The sequence below is a fragment of the Epinephelus moara genome, chromosome 14 (assembly GCF_006386435.1).
Source record: "Epinephelus moara isolate mb chromosome 14, YSFRI_EMoa_1.0, whole genome shotgun sequence".
In the NCBI taxonomy this organism is placed as follows: Eukaryota; Metazoa; Chordata; class Actinopteri; order Perciformes; family Serranidae; genus Epinephelus; species Epinephelus moara.
Window position 1 is genome coordinate 2731420 of NC_065519.1, and position 24424 is coordinate 2755843.

General features: G+C 41.4%; 1 protein-coding gene across 1 annotated transcript in view; it reads left to right on the forward strand.

The window, feature by feature from the left end:
- The window catches only part of akap6 (A kinase (PRKA) anchor protein 6), a 286320-nt gene that overhangs the window by 87389 nt on the left and 174507 nt on the right, over positions 1–24424 (forward strand). Inside the window, exons 12-13 of the mRNA XM_050062199.1 lie at positions 15272–15368; positions 17377–17579. Coding sequence (XP_049918156.1) covers positions 15272–15368; positions 17377–17579 — 300 coding nt within the window. The remainder of the gene's footprint in view (positions 1–15271; positions 15369–17376; positions 17580–24424) is intronic.

The window sequence follows — 24424 nt, forward strand, 5'->3', positions numbered from 1 at the left end:
TCAACCCTCAAGCAGCCCGCTGGACAAAATGTCCTCACTCTGTAAACATCTGAAAAAACAGACACCAAGACAACAGCACACACACACACACACACACACACACACACACATTCAAAGCTCATATACATTCAGGTATAAATGTACGAGTGCTACAATCACATGTTAATTACACACACACAGATGTATGAGCACATATTTGCATACATGCATATGGAAATGCCCACACACAAACGCACACAAACACACACACCTCACCTGCCACTCTCACCTGTTTGAACATGGACCCTATCTAAAGAGGTACTTCACTGATAGAAAGATGGCCTTTTAATAAAACTCGGACGTCTCTGCAGCAGAAAGATGCAAATACTTTTGAAATTGGACCAAACTGAACCAAATAAATCAGAGACAAAGGACTATTTTTTTGCTAAAGAGAGAGAAAACCTACAACTACCAGAATGCACTGCGCCGCACCAGACCAATTAATGCTCCCGCTGGTGGCTGACATAAGGCCATGACATCTCTCCACTTTGTGTATGTATAGGTCCTGTTTGTGCATGTGTGTGTATTTCCGACCTGTGTGTTAATGACAACGGAGTGAAAAAATTGAATTTCCACTCAGGGGGATTAATAAAGTATATAGTATTATATACTGCAAAGTATATAAATTAAAATTAAAATTAATACGAACACGTCCAGATCAGTGGCAGCCGATGATCTTATATTACAGTTAAACAGTAAGCTAAAACATGTTCCCGAAACAATTTGAGGCGAGAAATAATCAACTCAGTGACAGAATATCAGTTTATATTTAATCAGCGCTGCTTAGTTTTAGCATTTGATCTGTTTTCAATGTGCAGGAAACAGTATGGGGCCCACTTCCTGCGTACAAATGTATTTATTTGTTTTTTAATTTAACCCATATTTGACCAGGTAAGTCTTGTTGAGATCAACAGTCTCTTTTACAAGGGAGACCTGGCAAAGACAGCAGCACACAGAAAGTTACAGCCAAAAAACAACACAATACAAAAACATGAAATATTCACAGTAACATGTAGAAATATTAGAACACCTACACACAATGACAAGAACCAACTGACTCGTTCATCCTTGTACTTATGAGAGCTTTACAATCAGGCGGAGAGAACTGTTCATGTAGCTTCAGCTCTTTTTGCAGGTTATTCTGACTGAGAGGAGCCGAGCACATAAAAGCTTTCTTACTGTGAGCTAGGAACAGACAACAAAACTAACTAACAACAAAGATTCTCACTATTACAGCTAAACACAACACAAAAATATGTTTGTAAAACATTTTAGGTAAGAAACAGGCAGCGCAGTCATACAATCTTGATTTATATATGTGATCAGCACTGCCTTGTTTTGCTGTTTGATCTGAGTTTGGTCCGAGTTTGAGAGAGAGAAAGGGGCGGGACTGTCCCTTGCTCTGCTTCTTTTCTCTGTGTGTCTACGGTGGCAGCATGAGTGGCAGCATGTAAAAATACAGAAGTACGGTCTGTAATTTGAGCAACAGGACAGTCATGGATGTATGAAGAGACCAGGATACAGCATTGGAGTTGGGACCCCGTTCTATAAACCCCCGTTTAATGGTGTCGCTGTAACAGTTTAACTTTCCGTTAACTACTAACAGCTGACTGTTGACCAGACACTTCTAGTTCAAAATAAAAGCACCAGTGGTTCTGCTTTGATTTATTTCATTATAACAATACTTTATTTTAATTCAGTTAACTTTATTATGACAGTACTTTATCTATGAAAAGAGTACTTCATTTATCTTTATTATGTCAATTTATTACAACAGTACTTTAATTCACTTTATTGTAACTGTAGTTTATTAATTAATTTTGTATTTTACTGATCTGCGGTAGTTTAGAGGAGATTTCAAAATATCGAGCTATATATCGTGTATCACAATATATTTTTTATTTTTTATCACCCAGCCGTATTTCCTGCTGTTAGTAGGTGTTTGTGTGTTTTTTATTTAGTGAGGAAGGAGCTTCACCTTTATTGTCCAAGTATGAGGACACAGCAGCTCTCAGTGCACACAGAGCCAAGAACAAGTATACAGGAATACATATAGTGACGATACAAAAGATAAAAGAATGAAGACGCTCCTCATGTCTGTGAAACAAATGTAATATGAATTATATACTATAACATACTGGTTGATTTACATTTTGTATTAATCTAAATCTGCAAAGTAAATACATGTAGTGGAGTCAGAAGAACAATATTTGCCTCTGAGATAAAGAGAAGGATTAGAAAAGTAGAAAGTACTGAGGTTAACAGGGAGGTGCAGATCTTTCCTGTGAAGGTCAAAGGTCAGCAGTTACTGCATCCTGCAGCCACAGAGCGATGATGTGAGAGAGAGAGGCATGATGGGAAAATAACAGTGAGCTGAGGGATGAACACAGACCAACTCCCATTTCATCTTCACTGCTTTTATCCTGATTCCTCTTTTTTTGTTCCAATTTGTTTTCATCTGCGTCTCTTTCTCTTCCTCCGTCTGTTTCACCGTCTCCTCTCATCCTTTCTTTCTTTCTTTCTTTCTTTCTTTCTTTCTGCTGCCATTTTATCTGTTTGTTATTTTCTCACCATCTGCTCTCCTCTTTTTCTTTTTTCTTCTTGGCTTTTTTGTCTCTTTTTTATCTCTCTGTCTTCATTTATTTATTCTGCTAAATAGAAAAAAATCAAATAACTCTCCTCGTGTTTCTTTAATTTATACACACATCCTCTAAAACAACCCGCCGCCTATAGATCACTGAGTGTGTGAACACACACACACACACGGATGAGAAGCACTTTGGCGATTACTCACACTCTTTATGGCAAACATATGGGCTTCACACATGCACACACACACACACACACACACACACACGCACACACACACAGAAGCACTCATCAAAAATGCATTCAAGAGTACAAGGAAATGAGACATGAACACACACAGACATCACATGTGAATGTAGAAACCAACTGATGCACAATGCTTGGTGTGTACACGCACACACACACACACACACACACACACACACACACACACACTCTTTCTTACACTAAGACAAACAAACAGATTGTATTTGCATAGAAGCGTGCAAATGCAAACATATATGCACAACAGTAGGCATGTGTTTTAGCTGCACACACACACATGCGCGCGCGCGCACACACACACACACGCACACACACACACAGAGGTGCTATTTGCATACATTTGCATGTTCCTAGACAGATTTCCAAATCAGCATCTCCATATCCGTCCCTGAAGAACAGCATCATGCACACGGATCCACACACACACACACACACACACACACACACACACTGAGTTGTCTTATCCAGATATTTATTTCTGCTGTGTGTGTGTTTGTTTGTTGGTTTGTTTACACGTGTTGACTTTGTTGTGGGTGCCAGCAGTGCTAACGTTAGCGGCGGTTAGCTTCAATTAGAATTCCGGGCTCTTAATTGGCGCGTCTCGTTAAATAAAGCACACGAGGATGAAAAAGCATCGCTAATAGGACTTTGAACTGCTGCGCTGTTGATAGCGTGTTAGCTAACTGACTCTGTGTTTGTGTGTCTGCGTCGATAGTCACACTTACACTTTGTAGTTATAAGTGTCTGCTTGGCTGTATAATTGTGTGTGTGTGTTTTGTTGATTGCTGCAGAGAGGCAGGTTTTCTCTTTGTCTGTCTCCATATCTGTCTCTGCTTCTCTCTGTCTTATATCTCTCTGTTTACATTTGACTCATCTGCTCTGCTGAAGACATTTCTGAGGAAATTTAACCTCTGACTCGATTATGATCACTGGCACTGCTGCTCCCGTTCTGGCACTTTGACATTTTTGTCCTGTAGAATTCACAAGGAGGACGAGTTGGACAGTGGGGTTCACATCCTGAGTCCCATGTGTTGTTAGGTTTGGGCGACTAAAACACTTTGGCGAAGGGTTGGGGGAAATATTGTAGTTTTGATAAGTTAACACGTCTCATGCTTCAAACCATTGTTGACTCTTTCAGTATTTAACTAAGACCACAGTCTTTCCCTGAACTTAACCAAAGCTCACAAAGTGCCTGCTAAATTAAAATATGTAAATATCCTAATTTCTGTTTGTCTTTCGGAGGCTCCTCCTCCCCCTTGCTCTGTTTGTCTTTGCGTGGTTTTGAAGTCTGGTCTTTGTGGCAACAAATGAAACGTCCATAACCCCGACAATGTCCTAATCTGTCTCTAAAGACTTGTCCGAATAAAGAAAAACAACTGTTAAATCAGGTGTAAAGCAGTGTTATTACAGCTATTTTCCATTTAGTCTTGAGACGAAAATTCTTGTTAGTTTTACTCACACTGTACTCATTTTTATCCTTCATAGTTTTAGTCGACAAAAAATCAAATCGTTTTAGTCAGTGTTTAGTCCTGATGTTTTCTATATATTTTTTTAATCTTTAAACTAGTTCAGTGAGGCTGATTCATGTCTCAGAAATTAGAATCAAGGTGACAGGTTGTATAAAATAATGTGTGTGTCATGTCTCCAGCAGTGTGTGACAGGTTTAAGGGCTGATTTACGAGCAGACACTTACTGATCATCATTTGAAAAGCTCAACATCTCTGTATTTCTGCTCTCAACAAATAACTAATGTGAGCCAACTAGGATTTGTCCCCAGGTTCATTGTAAACTCTGACTTATCCATGTGACTGTTAAGAAGCAGAAACATAACTTCTCTCTTCATGTGCAACATGTTAGTCTGGAGGTTTAAACTGGTGTCCTCTCACAGAGTTGGTGATTCAAACTAAACTTTCATCTCTGTCAGAGAAAACTGATCTGAGTTCAGATTGTTTACTTACAACACAGCTACACTCTCAGATAACTGAGCCTCCTACCTGCCTGTCAAACACCATCAACCCACAAACCTTCTCGAGACAGTCCGGATTTGGGTGCAGTCTTATGGGGATCAACTGATCTGAAGTTTGGTGGCCGGTGGCCGCTTGCTCCACTGCCGTTCAGCGATAAACAAGCAGAGCTAGCTGCTAACAGCCACCGCTGCAGCTAACAAACTCCACGAATCCATTCAGCAGCTCCACCATCCACAGTCAGACACACATGGCTGATAATTTACTGCTGAATTACAGCTCACAACTCGCACCAACGGCTGACGCTGCTCCACTCTGACTGTCTCTGCTGGCTAGCGGAACATCATGGTGCAGACTATTTACTGGAGTTTACCAGCCTGTTCCTCATGCTGCATCTGAAGATAATTACAAGCACGGCCGTTCTCAGCTTTCAATGTCCAATCGTCTGCCAATAACATTTTCATGTCTCGTCTCGTCAGTGAAAATGAAACATAGATTTTGTCTTAGTTTTTATTATCAAGATCTATTTGTAGCTCGTCATCGTCTCGTTTTTGTCCTGGAAGAAAATGAACATAGTTTTGTCAATGAAATGAACACAGGTGTAAAGAACAGATGAGCCACACGTTGAGATGTTGTTTAACTCAGCTTCTTCATGCATCTCAAGCTACAGCTGAGTTTCTTCTCTGTAGAGGAAAAATAGGGGACTATTTTCAGCGGCGTATTAATCCACATTTGGTGCTCTAGTGAGTATAAGTGTCAACAGGACGGTGTATGTGGGACTCAGTCAAATTAAACTGCAGTGTGTGTGTTCATGGTGATGAAGGAACGTGTCATCTAGTGACACAGTGAAGCTCAATGGTACAGAGTTGTGTTTCAGGTTATAGACACACACTACACTGGTTGGTAGATAATTCTTAGTCATGCGATTTGTAAGAATAACGTATTTCACCAGATTTATCCTTTAATCATTCCTTAGTTAGGAAAAGGGGTTTATACAAATGTAATTTTAAGGGTTTATTTTTCTTTCTCTCATTCCTGTTTTTTGTTTTTCTCTCTTTCCCTCTCTCTGTCTCTTTCTTTTGTTTTTTTTATTTCTTTCTCTCTCACACACTCGCACACTCTGTTACTCTCTCTCTTTCTCTATATTGCTTTCTCTAACACACACAAACACACACAGCTCCAGGGCAGCAGTGGGTGGAGTGGAGCTGCTCTCCCAATTGAATATTTGGTCCAGCTGGCGTGTGTGTGCGTGTATATTTCTATGTGTGTGTGTGTGTATGTGTGTGTCTATATGTGTGTTTTAGGGCGCGTGGAGCGAATAAGCACAGGTCTTTCCGGAACCCCGGGGAGATCAGTGAGGCGAGAGGATGCTAACACACACACACACACACACACACACACACACACACACACAGGCTGCTCTTTGTAAGGCGCTGAGAGATGGCGGCCAATGAAAGGCCTATTGATTGGGTCTGATGGGCGATCCAGGCCTTTGAATCCCATTACCAGCATCAACACACTATTGGTGGCAACATGAGGGGAGAGACAGAGAGGGAGAGATAAAGAGGTGTGAGAGGGTCTTAGACGACCTCCATGCTAAACTGACGAAATCTGAAGATGCAGATTATCTGTGAAAACGTACAGAAACGTCAGAACCAGTGTTTCCCAACTGGTAAAGATAGGGGTCCAGATTTCTCCTTAGTCATTAGTTCAAATCAGAGTCCTGCACAGGTCCATTTTTGAAAACGCTGTACCTGTTACCCGTCATTATGTCAAAATCAAAGCCACGCCCACCCACACCTGTTGGGTTCTCCGTTCTTGAATTCCAAATACAGCGGAGGAGACGTCTCTTTGACTGGATGGTGAAAACATTCAATCACTGCCAGGTTAGGAAACATGTTAGCATGCTCCTTCCACCACCATCAAACCTCCAAAGGATCCTCCTCGGGTGTCTTGAACTCCATGTAGGCTGCCACCTCATCCTCGGGCTGCAAAGTTTCATGGCTGGAGTCCTCCACGTCGGGGTCAAAGGTTACACTTGTGTCACTGACTTTCAAAATAAAAGGAACTGTCAAAATATTACACAGATACTGCACATCTTTTGTTTTATTCTGACAAATAAAAATCCATATTTTTGTTCTCACTCGCTGCCCGTCCGCATGTACTTTGCACGTTGTGAGTCACTTGCAGTTTATTCAAAATGAACCTGCCACCCACTTTTAGACAGCAACCTTCCAGTTGGGATCCGCTTGTCTGAATAACTGGAAAACAGGATATCTTGTCGTCTTTTGGTAGACAAACTATAAAACTGTTGATCACAGTCATCATCTTGTCAGGAAGGATCCAGACAGATATTACAGTGCAGTTAATAATCCCAGTAAAGCTCTGTTTCTTTGACAGTTTGGAATGTGGCTTGTTTGCTGTCTCATCTGGAGTTTAGTGCAGATTTAGCTTTTTACATGAGTGCAGGTGGAGGAGGCCAGATTCTGTTAAATTCGGAGAAACCGGTCTTCTGGTAACTTGAAAGTTGTCTTATTATAGAAGTGTCTGGATCTAGCTAGCATTAGCTACAGGTAAGCCTACATTCAGAAGTCACGTCTTTCAAACCTGAAGTGTTACTATCAGGAAGTGACTCCTGGAGGGCTGATGTTTAGCTAGCTGCTAATGGTCAGAAAAACCACCAAAACAACTTGACAAGTACAGATTTCTCCAGTGTGCTATGGGAGGTTTTAGTTGGGCAGTGAATGCAGCACAGTTGGAACTCTTTATTCCTGAGCAGCAAAGTTTAAGGCACTGGGGAAATGATTGATCAGTCGATCTGATCAGAGCTGATCAGATCAGATCGGTAGATGAGAGAAGCAGCTGTGACCTAACGCACCAGTGGTTAAGTTTCACTTTCACTGTGTCTCTGTTCTGCTGCTACGTCTGTGCCCTCTTTCAGTGGAACAAATAATAACCAAAGGTTTTTTTTATTCCTACGGCACACCTAATGAACAGTCCAGTTCCAAAAACAGAAAATCTAAACATGGCGGCAGATGTTTTAATCGTGGCAGGCCGTCCCATGTAAATGAATGTGTGGGAAACCCTGTGTCCCATCTTACCCATCTACCACACACACCTCATCAACTACCACTACACCCCCTAAAATATCCGTTTATATCTGTGTATGTGTAGACACAGGACAATATGTAGACGGGAGGAGAGGAAGAAAAATAATATGTGAGAGGAAATGAGGTCGGAAGAAGAGCAGAGGATGGAGTGAAGAATGAAAGGGACTGAATATGAAAGAAAGAGAAGAAGAGCAAGGAGGGTGGATAAAAAAGAGAGGGAAGCCAGGTGAAAGGAAGAAAAGGAGGAGAGTGGGGAAATATAAAGAAGGAGAAGAAGAGTGAGACGAGGGACAGAAATAAAAGAGGGAAGAGGGAGAATTGTGTTTTATTGCTTAATATAAAAGGTGTGTGCAGGAAAATAGAGACAGAAAGCAAAAGAGAGAGAGAGAGGGGGTGAGGAAACACACACACACACACACACACACACACACACACACCTTGGGGAACACAGCCGTATACTTTCTCTCGGCTCTGTCTGAATGGAGACAATTTGATCATCATTATTACAAAGACTCTTTGATCAGATCATGTCTCATCAACCCGAGCCCATCTGTGCGTGTGTATGTGTGTGTGCGCGCGCCTCTGATCAGTGCAGCTCGACACACGATCTCAATGTCAAACCTCAATGTCATGTCTCCGTATCAGCACACCTCTTAGCACCTCGCTAATATGCTAATGCTAAAAGCTAAATGATATTAGGTAGGCTTCTGAGGCCGTCCTACCCCTGTGCTCCAGGCTAATATGCTAATGCTAACAGGTAATCTGATCACTGTGGCTTTGAAGCAGCCCACTGTGTGTCTGTATGTTAATCAGAGCAGGGAGTTAGAACCTTTTAGGCCACCGGCCACAGCTGCTGAGACATCCCAAAATCCACCTGCTGCTCTCGCCATTTAACAGTTTGAGTTTGAAACTATGGAAACTAGTGACGGTTAGTTATCTGCAGGTTAGACTCAGTCACAGTTTTATTTTGGAAAACTAAAGTGATGTTTTTGACTTGAAGTTACAAATTAACAAAGATTACTCTTTAGAATATGTTTAGATCCCTCGTGATTCAGGATTTGAATTTTTAGGCTGTTCATGATATTGTGATTAACATTGTGTTTGCCAGGAAGTTAATCTCTGTGCTGGCTGTCATATAACTGCAGTGTTCTCTTCTGTGATAGCTGATTCACTGACTTTTCCTTAACTTTGAGTGTTTCTAATGCAAAGATGTGTCTTCTCTGGAAGCCCCTACTGACTTATTTCAGGCTCTGCTTCCTCAGAAGTATCTTAAAGTTGTGGGTCCTTTGAAGTCATCTGTTTCTTAGAGTGCATTTTGAGTCTCAGTTTTGTTAATCGTATGTTCAGCCAGTCTTTACTAAGCAATAGTGTAGGAAAATATCGCATCATATTCACCAGGTATGTGGAGACTGTCCCATAAAAAAACACCTGAATCATTTGTATGAGAAAATGTCGAAAAACAAATGCATACGTACATGAGCCTTGTGAATTTATGACTGTTAAGGCCCTGATACACCAAGCAGACCATCGGCCGTTGGTCAGTGTTGGCCCGCTGGTAAGCATCTGCCGCCCTAGTAGGTGCAATGTGTCTCACACTATTGTACCTCATTTGCCCTCAGCAGCTTTTTTTTTGGTTTATTCAGCATGTTGAATTGGTGGAGGTGGAGCCTGCCAGTGAATGAAGTCACTCTGAAGAGAAGAGAAACGGAAGTGAGGAAAGTAAACAAAGAGCTAAAGTCCAGAGGGAGTGAGACAAAAACTAACGTGTTCCATAAGTTCTGATTATTTTTCTTTATCCATTGAGCTCTTTAGCAGAAACGTTTCCTGATGGTTTGTGTTGTCGTTCACTGGTGTACGGTAAATATGCTCTGTTCTTTCAACGCTGGATTGTGTTGTTAATGTGCTAACTGGCTAACTGGCGCCAAGAGGGTCCTCTGGTTTCCCTTTTGAATGAAAAATACAGACGATCACCGTCTGCTGATGTGGAGAGTTATTTCCTCTCATGCACGCACAGACTGTACGTGTTGATTGGCTGTTGGTTGTAGTCTTTGTGGTGTATTCATGTGCATCTTTTTCACTGAGACACAGGTGACGTGAGGCAACGCAGCAATCAGCTTTTGCGGTGCTAGTTCTTTGAAGTTGGTTTGGTGTGTCTGGGCCTTAAGTCAGAATGATGTTGTTTTAAAGCCACAGAAATTACATCATGAGGAGAATGGGGTCAGACAATCACATCCTGTTTCCTTCCAACTGTTGACGTTGGTTTCTAAAACCAACTGTTTCTGATGCTAAACACCATCAATGTACGTCCACTAACAGTGTTTGTTTTTGTCACTGACAGGCTCAGATTGTTGTTCTAAGTGTCTGACAACATTATGAAAGGATCCCTACAGAGATAGAGCTTTGTGTTAAAGAGTCAGATCCTTTTTGTTTAACCAGAAACAGCCCTGAAATCACTGTCACCAAACCCACCAGACTCCATTTAAATAAACAGTCATTTTATCATAAAACACACTTTGTTCAAAGTCGACAGAAACTAAATAAAACTCACAAAACCCACCTCAGTTCGTTTTTCCACTTTTCCAACAATCATCAACTCTGGTTTGGTTGAAATTAACCCTTAACTCAGCAGTTAGAAGTGAAAACATGCTGCCTCTGTACACACTAAACTGACTGGCCAGCAACCTTAACAAGCACCATATAGCCTATTTACCTGAAATCCTGAGTCCGCATCCGGCCCATGAGCCGCAAGAGCCGCTTATTTGTGGACCACAAGCTGAACACTTGACTCCTTCACTGTGTGTTTTGGTTTGGTCAGCAAATGGGCTGTCATCTCCATGCCAACGATGCGCTGATTGGCTATTAGTGAGGACGGCACTTTTTACTTTCACTTTTGAAGCATACGCTTATGGATACTTTAACAGCAGTAGGAGCCTAGATTGAATGAAAATGGCATGTTCCAAGTTCGAAATGAAAAGAAAGGTGTTTTAAGGTTTTGTTTTATTTGAGTATTTATTTGAATTGATGTCAAAATGGAAATGGTATTTTATTTTGTTTTATTTTAGTACGTATTTTTGTGGTTGTTTTGAATAAAAAAAGACATTTTGTTTTGAATATGACAGTATTATGGCTTGTGGCTTGACCAGCTATAATAAATGGACCTTTGACTCATTGAAAAATGTTGCGTTGTGCGTGCATGTGCGCGACCACGTTAAGGTGAGACGGACACGAATATACAGATAGTTTTGCTTTCTTTTTCATGAATGCTGTCACAGCTGAAGGGTCTTTCACTGGAGAAAATGTTGTATAGTTTTTGTTTGAGGTATTTTCGTAGTCTGTAACTTTCCTCTGTTCAGCAGTACGTGCATAAACACTCACTTCTCCTTGTTGCCTTCTGTCTTTTCTGTCTGTCACACTCCGACTGTCTCTGTTTCCCTTCCTCTCTGTCTCTCACAGACACATAAATACATACACACAGCCTCTTATTACCGCCTGCTGTCTGACGTGCATAAAAGCAGAGCTGCTCTGCATGCCTTATCATCGCGTGATTGATGGCTGGCTGTTCTACTCTTATCGATTCTATGCTCTCCATATATTAAACGGAGGAAACGGAGCCGAATCGCTCGTTGGAATAAGCTCGCTGAAATACGATCGCTCTCCGATAGCCCGGCTAATCTGCACAACCTAATTCATTCCTAACATCAGCCGGGCCCTATCCCACAGACGCAGACAGTCACGCTGTGTTTTCTGTAGTGCTGATAAATGTACTTTATGTTTATTAGCTGTGAGGTATTTCACCAGCTTATCTGGAAATTATGTGGGGCAGAGTGGCCGCCGAGTCTGTAAAATTACTCAATCAGCCGTGAGATTTGAAGTAATTTACGACGTTTGCGAGGCAGTAATGATTGCAGAATGCAGACAGTCGTGTTTTATTTGGATAATAATGATATATGAATGTGTTTCGGGGGCGTTGTGAAGAGATATAGCTGATGGTTTTGGTTTTCAAAGTGATATTTTATTTTTTATCTGTGAAATGTAATATGTAAGGGACAGTGTCACCACTATCTTAAAGCTGGTTTAGGAGATGTGAGGTTTATATATGAGAGGAGGAACAAGTTCAGTGGAGCTCAGTGGGTGTAGAGCAAGACACCGACACTGCCGTATTTCAGGGTTCAACCTCCTGCTGAGCTTCCTTCTTGTGTCAAACTACAGAGATCATCGACTTTAAGGATTTTCTGTTCAAACAGAAGCCAGCTTATGTCATCATCACAATTTATTTTAAATCATTGGCACCTGCTATTAAAGGGACAGGGTGAAAGATTTAGAGGGATTTAGTGACATCTAGTGGTGAGGACTGCAGACTGCAACCAGCTGAAACTTCTCCTGGTCCTGGTCCTCTTTTCCAAAAAAAAACCCCAAAACAAAACAACAACAAAAGAACAGGTAAAATAATACTGAATACAGCAGTTTCACATTACAAATCAGTGTTTCTCCTAAGCTGTCTGGCATGTCTGGGACAGGCCACTAGCCCAGCACCTGCTTATGTGAGCTCACGTTTTTTCTCTCATAACTTAAGATTTAGACGTTCAAGAGGTGTTTAGCGAGTTTTTCAACACTCTCATTGCAGAGAGGCTATTAACTATGGTGGCTGATTCAAAAACATGAAAACTTTAATGTCCCTATCTAGAGCCAGTGTTTGGTTTATTTGTTTCTGGCTTCCATAGAAACATGGTGGTGCAACAGGGTGACCTCTGTGGTCGAGGACCTCCTCCCTATGTAGATATAAACGTCTCATTCTAAGGTCACGAAAACACAACAATTCTTATTTTCAGGTGATTATACACTAAAGAAAACATTATTATTATTTTACATTTTCTGCCAATATATTCCCCTAAATCCGACACACTGGACCTTTAATGGCTGCAATATAATCTGCTGCAGGCACAGATGTTGCTACGTCTTAATCAGAAAAACAAGCAACCTTATAGTGAGTGCCAAACGACAGACATGTAGTTTCATGTTAGTTTTTAATAAGTAATTTAATTGTTTTAAAGATCATCAGTAAAACACACTTACACCCTTCTAATGTTATCATTTTATTGAGCTAAAATCTTATTCGCTTTTTTTCATCTTCATCTTTCACCTTGAACAACTGTCAATTTTTGACACGCAGGTTTGTATCTCAGCTGTTTGCTAGTATCACATCACATGACCTTCTGCATGCACATCTGGACATTCACAGCTCTACAAGAAAGTTACTCTTGACATATCAATTGAAAAGATGTGTGGATCAGTCAGTGAACATACCAAAGCATCAAATGAGTTATCATGACCCTCAACGCCAAAATGGGTACAACAAAATGTAAAGTGAAGTGGTGAAACAATAAGTCTATTGACTGATTGGTTGATGGACAGAAAATTAATTTACAGCAGTTCTGACAGCTGATTGAAAATGTGAAGTTTTACAGATCAGTCGATTAATTTACAGAACAAATAATCAATAGATGAATCGATCTCCTGATAAAGACCTAATTTTCATCCCAAACTTCCAGCTGCAGTTCCTGAGTGTGTATGTGTGTGTGTGTGTGTGTGTGTGTGTGTGTGAGTGTGAGGGGTTAAAACACCTCGTCCCATCCGTCTCCACTGTGTGTATCCCGCTCCATAAATATTGGTGGTGTGGAGGTCTGACCTTGTCATGTGTTGACTGATGCCGTCGCCCGTTGATCCCTCACTGCAGACGGAGGACTGTCTCAGGCAGAATACACATAGTGGAAGCAGAGCTGCTCTGAGAGCTGCTGCTGTGTGGAAANGTGGAGGTCTGACCTTGTCATGTGTTGACTGATGCCGTCGCCCGTTGATCCCTCACTGCAGACGGAGGACTGTCTCAGGCAGAATACACATAGTGGAAGCAGAGCTGCTCTGAGAGCTGCTGCTGTGTGGAAAAACATATAAGATGTGTAGTTATGTTCATATTCTACAGCAGTCACAATGATCATATCGCCCCTCTGTTACATCAGCTGTGTGTTCTGTTATTTATTCTTTTGTCAGATAAAAATAAGAATCCTGCCGTCTCTTTTTTATAAAGGTTAATTTTATTTAAAGAAAATGGGAAAGAAAAAGAAAATTAAACAGTTGATATCTCCATTAGAAGTACATTTAATGTGTTGATCAACATACAGACACACACAGCAGAGTCATGAGAGTGTGTGTGTATGTGTGTGAATATGTGAGTGGAGCATTTCCCATGGCAGCACAGCAGGATGTCAGAAGTGGTTAAGTCTTGAGGACTGAGTACCTTGAGGCTTACACACTGACACACACACACACACACACACACACACACACACACACACACACACAAACGCTTCAGATCGGGAAAGGCTGTAATGTTCATAGATCTGACTGGAGTGTTTTCCAACACCGCCTCAGGCTGCTCTGTGCCTCCATCCATCCATCCATCCATCCATCCATCCATCCATCCTTAAACTTCCTCAAATATAATCCATTGTGTGTAATGAAATTGTTACAGTTTTCCACGTAATGCAACAACGGCTTATTTTCTGTAGCTGACGACGTAGTTTTGATATATGTGAATACATGACGTGTTATTTATCATCACATACATATCTTTTTTTTTCTCCCTGCATTCCATCTCTTCCTTCATGTATGCCAGCTAAATGACATTTGAATCTGGTTTGTGTCAAAAATGCAGAGCAAATGAGGCAAGAAAAAAAACATTATGGGTCCTTAAAGAGTCAATGAAATTTTTTTAAACTGAGTCCTTGAAAATATGAGGGAAACCTGATTTTAATAACAAAATAGTGTGCTAGTTGTAAAGTATGCTACGCTAGTGACGTACGTCACATGACGTTACATTACCTTAGGAACCACTGTACTTATTATAAGCCAAACTATGTCTTTTTCTCAATATAACCACATGCTTTTGTTGCGTAGACCTCAGGAAGTAAACCCAAAAGGAAATGTTTTACCTACTTTGTAAGTTTCTTTGAAAAAGACGACATGTAAGAAGCAGAAACTGAACATTCCCTGTGGAAAAAAGAAGTGTATTTTTCAAAAGACACAATGCGTGTAACAAGCATAAATTGACACACTGTCCCCGAATGTCTAGCACGTCATATTTTGATGTGTTAAAGCGGCGGTATTTGACCACTTGGGAAGATAACGGGCTGCCTTACCATATCTGTTTCCGAACTGATTGTTTGACTGTCCAGCTTTCCTGACCGATCAGACCTCTTTGAAACGAGCGGGACTGAGCTGGTTACTGATGATGATCTTTGTGTGTTTCAGAGTTTCAAGCTGAACGTGGACAGTCACAGCGCTCTGAAGGAGAGTGTAATGGAGGAAGGCAGAGCTCTGCTCACCGTCATCACCTCCCACCAATCAGGTATATTATCACACACACACACACATTCATATTCATTCACACCTCCTGCACTCCTACACAGAGAGTGGACACACACACACACGCACACACACACACACACACACACAGGTGGCCATAACGGAGCCCCAACTCTGTTCCATTCATTATTAATATTTGGATTAACAGAGTGACCTTCAGAGAGGAGAACTCATATGAATGTAGCTGAAAGAGAGAGACAGACAGAGAGATAAAGACAAAGAGTGAGATGGAGAGGCAGAGATAGAAAATCTGAAAGGAAAAAAAAAAGCCAGCGGGCAGAAAACTGTCTGGCAGGGAAAGAAACATTCAATATAATTTTATATTTTCCAAAATCTGCAGCCAGAGAGAAAAATGGGAGAGAAAAGAGACAGAGAGAGAGAAGAGGGAGAAGAAAGAGAGGTCACAGTTTGGTTTAAATAACTATTGTGTTAATGTAGGGAAGGATTGTAGTTTGGATTGAGAACAATTACAGGAATAACCATCGTTGCCCTTTGACAAACAAGAGTCATAACGTACATGTTCAGATGAGGTGCTTGTCAGTTAAACGTAATTTTACATTGGTTTAATTTTTGCTCTTGAAAAACAGACTGATGCATCTTTTTTTGTTTTAAGTAACGTCCTACATGAAGGCGATCTGCAAAACCAAAAACACTAGTCTGAAATCTGTTATGACTTTTGCTGTACGCGGAAAGATTTATTATTGTTGAACTTCTGTCTGACCTCCACAGGATGGATGTGGAAGTGCTGCGTCATAATTAAACCATGTCCAGAATTACTCTTCAGAATTTGCGGGCTTATGATGATCAAACAAGAAACTTTAGATCTGTGAGGAGAGTGGACAGAAGCTCTGGAGATGGACCTCAGTTCCAGTAATGCTGAGGGTGTGATACGGTCTACCCCGGCTTCCTGAGAGATCTGCAACTTTCTGTTGCTGCCGTTACACAGATTTAGACCCATTGGCACCAGCCCACTGTGACCACTGGCACTGGGGTGTGCATACGTTGATTTCAAGTTGCTAACGTGGCTAAGGTCTATCTCCTGAGCTGCCGTCAGCTTCCCTTCTGGTGAAGTAGTGTCCTAGCAGCTAAGAGTGAGGCGGAGGGATCTCATTTGGGATCTGATAAACAGTAAATGTATCACTTTCAGTTTCTTCAATGCTGTCTGGCACGTCAGAGATGGTCAACGAGCCCTGCATCTGCTGATGTGTACTCACCTTTTTTCTTTGATAACTTACAATCCAGACATTCACAAGGTTTTTAACAAGAGTGAATTATCCACAGAGGTCTCTTCCTCTCTAAAACAAACAGACCAGCTGATTTAAAGGAAGTAAAAACACTGAACAAAACGGTTTCACATGAAAAAAATAAGTGTTTTCCTGATGCTCTTGTGGCAGAGGGGCTTCAAACTACTGTGGCCAATGTGAAAATGCAAATGTCCTTGTAGTAATCTCATCAGCTATTTTGGTTCTATGTTGTCTGTCTGTAACTTGATGTTGCTGCCTGTCTTGGCCAGGATACTCTTAAAAAATAATTTTGATCTTAAGAATTTTTTGTCTGGTTAAAAAAATATCTCTACAGCCTGTGTTTGCTAGTGTAGAAACATGGCGATCTAAATGAGGGCCCACTCCCTATGTAGATATAAATGCAGTCGTAGAGTCAGTAAGAGTTTAAAGGTTGAAGTAAAGCGGACATAAAAACCATATAAATATAAATAATCTGGTTTATTATGAAACACACTCAGACCTGAAGAGGTGTTGGGATTATTTATGATGCATTTTTGAGAATCAAAAAGAAGGTGTCAAACTTTAAAACCAGTTTGTGACTGTTTTTTTACTTTTTGACACTATTTTTATTTTTTGTGTGACATTAAGACGAACTCCTCTGAAATTAGTTTGACATTTGGACTGTCGCAATTTTTTTTCATTTTCTGTCTCTGTCTCTCCTCTCTGTTTCTTTCTCTCTGGTTTATCCCTGCGTCTCTCGCCCTCCAGGTCTGAAGGATATCCTCCATATGGTTTCCAGCCAATGGGATCAGCTCCAGCGGCAGATCCGGCGCCAACATGGCTGGATGCTCCGCGCCCTCCGCTGCATCCAGGCCCGCCTCCTCTACACCAGCCAATCGCACGAGCACTTTGCAGCCTCGGGGGACCTGTCAGCCAACCGGCAGGCTCCGTGCTCATCGGACGGCCTCAAGGTAAAAAACTAACGGTGGTTTTTATTTTCTTTTTTATATTCTGTCCATCTGTTTTTTGTTTGTTTTTTACTTTGGTTTATATCCTTCCATTTCCTCTCTGGTTGATCCCTGTTATCCCTCCTTCTCTCCCTCTATCACACACACAAGCTCACAGTCAAATCAATCACACACACACACTTACCCAGGGTCCTTTGTACATTTCTTTGTAACGTTTGTATTGGCTGCCAATTAACGTCCTGATTGGATTCTCCGTTCTCATTGGCTGCTGGTGAATTGGCTGGACTTGGTTAATTAGATGTAATCTCCCTTTCTGTCTCTCTCGTTGAAACAGTTCTGTCATTCACATTGTGTCACTGCTGTGTGTGTGTGTGTCTGTGTGTGTGTGTGTGTGTGTGTGTTTGTTTCAATATTTTTCTTGGGTCATCTGTGGCCTTCTGTTTCTTTTCTTTTACACAAACTGAGAAAGAAAAACATATTTTGATTTCCTTTGTTGCTGCTTTTGTTTGTTCATTCTGTTCCTTCATTTTATATCACTCTGTCCTTTTTTCAATTGAATGCCTTTTGTTTTTGCCCCTTCTTTTGATTTTTTACTAACATCTCATCTGTTTTATTTTATTTTTCCAATATAAGAGAATTCATATAGAAAAAGAAAACCCCTTTTTATCTGTATGTCTTTGTCCAAAGTAACGTCCTTCCCACACAGAAGTATCAGTCCAAACATAGAAAGACACATATTCACCCTACGCACACTTTTTAGAGTCCCAAGTTGATCTAAGCAGCAATGCCCTAAGTAAGAGACAAATATGATAAAATACCCCGATTGCTACAAAACATTGATATTGTACATTTTGTAGCTGAAATGTTTGGTACAAAACTGCTTAGTTATGGTTATCGCTACAAGACACCCACGTTTGGGGTCAGAAAAGCCGTTGTGAAAAGGGCCATGGGTCCCTAAAAGACAACCATGTGTGGGGTCTGAAACCGCTCTTGAAATAGAGCCAGGGGTGGCAACAAACCCACATCTGATGCTTAAAAATCTGCTGGAAATGCATCAATGACTCAGTAGATCCTAAACATTTTTGTTGCTTGTTGGCTTGGCAGGCATCTCGCCAAGGTGACACGCCATTTGCAGAAACGTACAAAGCCAACATTTTCTTCCGGTGATGGGGCTGGAAAAAACATAAAGGTACAAGTCCGCAAGAAAAGGATAAAATCAATCAGCAAATATTTAACAACAACAGTGACACCCTGAGATAATCTTCCTTGTCAGTGCTTGAGTTAAAGGTCCTCAAGGGTCAAAAATTTTGGACCTGATCCAAAACGCCCCTGTAGAAACCCTACCTGAAATTAACATGCATAAATTGTTGACCTACGCTGATGCCTGATCTGAAAGGCACCTGAGGACAGTCAGATCAGGTCCCGGTTAACCTGATATAGACCCTTTTTCTTGTACAGTACAGTTCACACCTTCTCGCCGCAAAATAAATCGTTTTGCCCACATGATCAGAGCTTGATAGAATCCACTCAGATATTTGACATGAGACTAGCAGTAATTGAACTGGACCCTACCCAGGTCAGATTAGACTGTAATTTGGCCCCATGATTTTGGGCCTGGGTCAGGGCTCATTTACTGGGAACCATGAGGACCTGCAAAGACCTCCCTCGCTTCAGTCATTAATTTATTTGCTCTTTCCATTTCCTCCCGTCTCTACTTTTCCCGTTGTTTGTACTTGGTTTCTTTGATTCTTACTTTCCTCCTTTCCATCCATCCTTCCTTGTTCGACTCTTTCCTTCCGTCCTGTCTGCCTTCCTTTTTCATTTGCTTTTCTTTAATCCATCCATCTTTCATCAGATTTCCCTCCCTGTTTTCCTCTCCTCTGTCTCATTTCATCAATTTAATTTTGTTTTCTCTTCCCTTTTCCTATTTTATATTGCTCGTCTTCCTCTCCTCTCTGGTTGTTCTCTCCTCCTCCTCCACCTCCTCTAGCAGACCTGACTCTGGTTGTTTTCAGATTGTTTAGTTGCAATTAGAGCTGCAGCAGCCTGATCACTGTGATCAGTCAACAGTGACAGCCATTAGCCAGCTACCACCTCTGTGTGTGTGTGTGTGTGTGTGTGTGTGTGTGTGTGTGTGTGTGTGTGTGTGTGTGAATGTCTTATAGTGGAAGTGTATTTTTGTATTTGTGTGTTTGTGTGTGTGTGTGTGTGTGTCCATTAGCTGCTTGGCCGCAGCACATTAACAGTCCATTCATTATCTAGCTGCTTGGCCGCAGCACATTAACAGTCCATTCATTATCTGTGTGAATCTCCCTCTGCACTTAAAGCTTTGATCCGTAAAACCTCCAAACAACAAACTGAGGTGTGAACCTGCTGAATTATTTCTGCTGGCTGCACATACTTCTGTGATATTTTAAATTATTCAGTTCATGTCTGTTCTGGGCAGCTGAACAATGAACCTAAACTAACAGTGAAGTACAAAACCTGCAAGATCCTCCTTCTGTGGGCGCCAACGGCCAAAATGGCTCCCAGTGTTTTCAGAGGTAACCAGAGCGTTCGTCTGCTGCATTCATCAGTCGAGTCTCTGTTCAGCTGAGACAAGTCCAAGTTGGGACTTAATTCATCCAAAACATTGACACAGGCTTCCAAGTGTTCAGTTATTAGAGACAAGTTCAAGTCCAAAGTATTTTGTGACTCATTCCAGACAAGTCTCATTTAATTTTAAGGGACACTTTTTCATAATGTGTACAGATCAACAGTGTCATGGTCCCCCCCCCCCCCCCATGCCGCCAGCTCCTGGAGCTCCCCGCCCATCCGCCAGCCGAAATCTTTCTGCTCACGGCTCAGGTGAGGAGTTCTCAGCGTTGCTGCCGTGGGGGGTGCCTTAACAAAGTTCATCTGCCCACACTACCCACACCGCAGGGACACAGATTTGGTTGGAAACCATCAAAGTGTCCCTTTAATACAAGTCCAAGCCAGGACTCCAGCTATTTGAGACAAGTTAAAATTGAATCTCAAATAATTTGAGGGAAGATGAAGTTAGGACTTGGAGTCTCTCAAGACAAGTTTAAGTCAAGTCCCAAGTAATTAGCAACAAGACCAAGTCAAGTTTCGTTTAATTCAAAGGTTCAGCATGTTAGATTTAGGAGGATCTGGTGGTATTGAGTTTTGAGGATTACAGATTGTAACCAGCTGAAACTTCTACTGGTTGGAGTTACTTTGGTGGAGATTTTTACTGGGAGAAAATTATCCATAGAGGTCTCTTCCTCCTTAAAACAAACAGCTAGGTGATTTAAACCAGTTAAAACATTGAATAAAGCAATATCACTTAACAAATCAGTGTTTCTCTAAGGTTGATTGTCATGTCAGAGACGTGCCACTAGCCCACCACATGCTAATGTCCGCTCACATTTTTTCTCTGATAACTTAAGATCTAGACGTTCAGGGAGTTTTTACCAGGAGCCGAATTATCCACAGAGGTCTCTTTATCTCTGAAACAAACGGACCAGCTGATTTAAACCAGTAAAAACACTGAATCTGTGTTTTTCTGATGCTGCTGGGCGCACATGGGCCTGTAGCTTTGGTGGCCAACGCAAAAACGCAAATGGCTCTATGCAGAGCCAGTGTTTGGTTTGTCCATTCTGGGCTGCCGTAGAAACATGGCAGTGCAACAAGTTGGACTCCATAAGGACCTGCTCCCTGTGTAGATATAAACAGCTTAATCTAAGATACTAAAAAAATAATTCACAACAATTCTTAGTTTCAGGTAATTATACATTAAAGAAAACATACTTAATATATTATCTTCCATTTCTGCCAATAAATCCCCCTAAATCCTACAGACTGGACCTTTAAGGCAAGTGTAAGTCAGAACTGAAGTCTGAAGTAATTTAACAGACTCAAGTGAGTGTATTTTTATAAGTGTTTTTAGGTAAGTCTTAAAGCGAATCTCAAGGTACTTGACATAAGTCCACGTCAAGTTTTAGGTAGAATCCAAGTTCAACCATTCAAGACAGGTTTTTGAATACTGACCATCAAAATGACTTGGATGCATCCTAAAAGTAAAAGGAGATTCTTATGAGATTACATGTTCAGCAGATATTTTACTTGTAGCTAGAAATCTGCCAGATATTTTTGGATCACAGCTCATCATGCACACATCACAAATTTTGCTTCTTGACTTCACAGATTTACCAAGTTCGGACCTTTGGACTATTGTGACTTCTTTCCATTGTGCTTCCTTTGTGATTCTGTCATTGTTATACAGTAATCATGGTTCATGTTTGTTCAGGCAGCAACTGAACTGTTTCAACTGGAACAAGATGGTTTCCCTAACATTAGTTTGAGCTTTAAGCTTCAGCTGTGGTCAAGAATCATGACACAGTGAGCATGCATGGATTCAGTGTCCTGCTCACTGGTGTTGGTGTCGTACCTCTGACCATTTGATAACATTACAGCCTTTTCAACCACAAGGCAACTCCATCTTTGTCACTATAAGGCTCCGTGTAGAGCCATCAGACAGCTTGATGGAGGAAATGAGCAATAATACGCGCAGTAAGAATCCCTGAATGTGGCTTTACTGTGTGTTCATTATCTGCTAGTGCTGTTTAATGACAATCAGATGCATGGCCTAATTACTTGCCACAGACACTGAGGTGGGGAGTGGTGATGGTGGTGGTGGGGGCAGACTGCAAGGTCAACCAAGGGCATCATGTTTGTGTGTGTGTGTGTGTGTGTGTGTGTATGTTTATGGACCTCAGTAAAAAAGATGATACAAGAATGACCAAGGGCAGAGGGTAGGTAAACACACTGCAGTCCATTTGTGAGTGAGTGAGTGAGTGTGTGTGTGTGTGTGTGTGTGATTTCAGTGCAGGCTTGTGAGTATCTATTAACATCTACACGTATGTGTGTGTATGTGTGTGTGTGTATTTTAAATGAACGTAACCTTGACTAAAGGGCAAAATAAAGGGCAAATTGGAATAAATTTATCAAATTATAAAGCCTCGTACAATATTTATAACCGGCGGATCCACTATTCATTACAAAAGATTAAATACCAACTTGTATCAATAATTCATCCTCTTAATCTTCATTTTTAGTGCAATTAAGAGCAGAAGCAAATGACATATTTCACACCCGGCTGTAAGATAGTTAGCATGCAATTTGGCGAATGTGACTGCAGCTCTGAGGGCTGCTGGCGTCTCTGCTGCTGAATATATAACATGTTTGGACACATTAATTCAAGTACAATATCATCACTGCTTAATAATGATAGCACTGATACTTAACTTTACATAACAGTGATATAAATGTAAAGACATCAAACGTGTTGAGGTACAGAAATACATTTATAAGTTATACGAGAAAAATGCATTTATTGGTTTTGATGATGAAATATCTGGATTAAAAGATAAATTATTTAATATTAACATGTTTACAAAATGATGTTAAAGTGAATCATAGCAGTGTCATTGTAATATAATATTGATCCATATTTATTCCCAGATAGCTGTTTACATGATAATAATGATGTAAATACTTGTGGTTGTGGTATTGTTTTGGAAACTTGGTCTTTTCACAATCATAGCTATAGTACTGCTTCATCTTGACTGGTTTGCAGGTAGTATTTTTAGCTGTTTGAGATCGATCACTTCTGGTGTAAACTCGCCTCTTTTCCTCGTTGTTTTTTAAGTAGCGACCTCTAGTGACCACAGTAATTATTACTAGAGCAAAGGAGAAATCAGATCACGTAGTGCACGGAGCATCAACATCCACCAAAGCCTCTTTTTCAGAGGCCAACACATTTTCGTAATGCTTTGCAATGAGAGCATTGTTTGTTTAAGCTGCGCTAAAAACACCGGCAGCACGATGAGGCTTGGGGATGAATTCTTTGCTAAGTTCTCCCAGTTGGGCTTTTTTTTTTTTTTTTCCCTCGGAGTGCCGAGAGTTTAAGTGTTTAACATTGGATAACAACGCTGTGCTCAATTCAGTCACGGTGGAGGAGGGACAAATACTACAAACTGTCACATCTCACATGTGCAAGTCCTTCAGCCTTCCCTTCATCCAAAGCAAGTACTCTACCTTGTGCTAATATATGTACTTCTACGAGTATTCCATATCATGGGTACCAAATGCAACCAAAGCATCAGCTGAAGAAATGCTGTGTCTCCAAAGAGCTCTCAAACACCACCATCTGGGCGTCTTCTAATCTGGTGGACACAGGGCTGAAGGGCAGGAGGGGAGGGAAGTGGATGGATTAAATAAGAACTTTTATTTTGAAGCTGCTGTTTGCATCATGTGAGATTCAAACAGCACTACGCGTAGCCCTCCAGGACACCGTTGCATGGGACCCCTCCATCTGTCCACAGCCCTCCTCCTGTTCCACACCTAACCATGAGTCGCCCTGGACAGAAGTGGTGATCGCCGGTCGGAAGAGGGACTCGAAAGACGCTCCTCGCCTGAGTCTCTCCAACCGCTACGCGGCCTTGTCTGCTGATAACAATCCGGTCCACTCAACTGATGTTCCCCCAGCAGCGGCGGGATCTGGACCCGAAACCACCGACTGCCTACACCGCAGATTTCCCTCCACTGCTGGCCGACAGTGCTCAGGAGACTGGATCCTCCGCCACGGAGCTTCAACGGCCTGCAGTCTGAGCTGACTAAAAAGGATTTTAATGCCCTTTTTAGATTTTTAAATGACACCGGAAAGTCTGTATTTATCAGCGGTCCTCTCCCAGTACACACCCTCGGAGCAGGGCGTTTTTCAAGACTCCTGTACCTCAACACCTGGTTACAGTCCACCTGCAAAGCTCTTAACTTTGGTTTTATCGACAATTTTAACCTGTTTT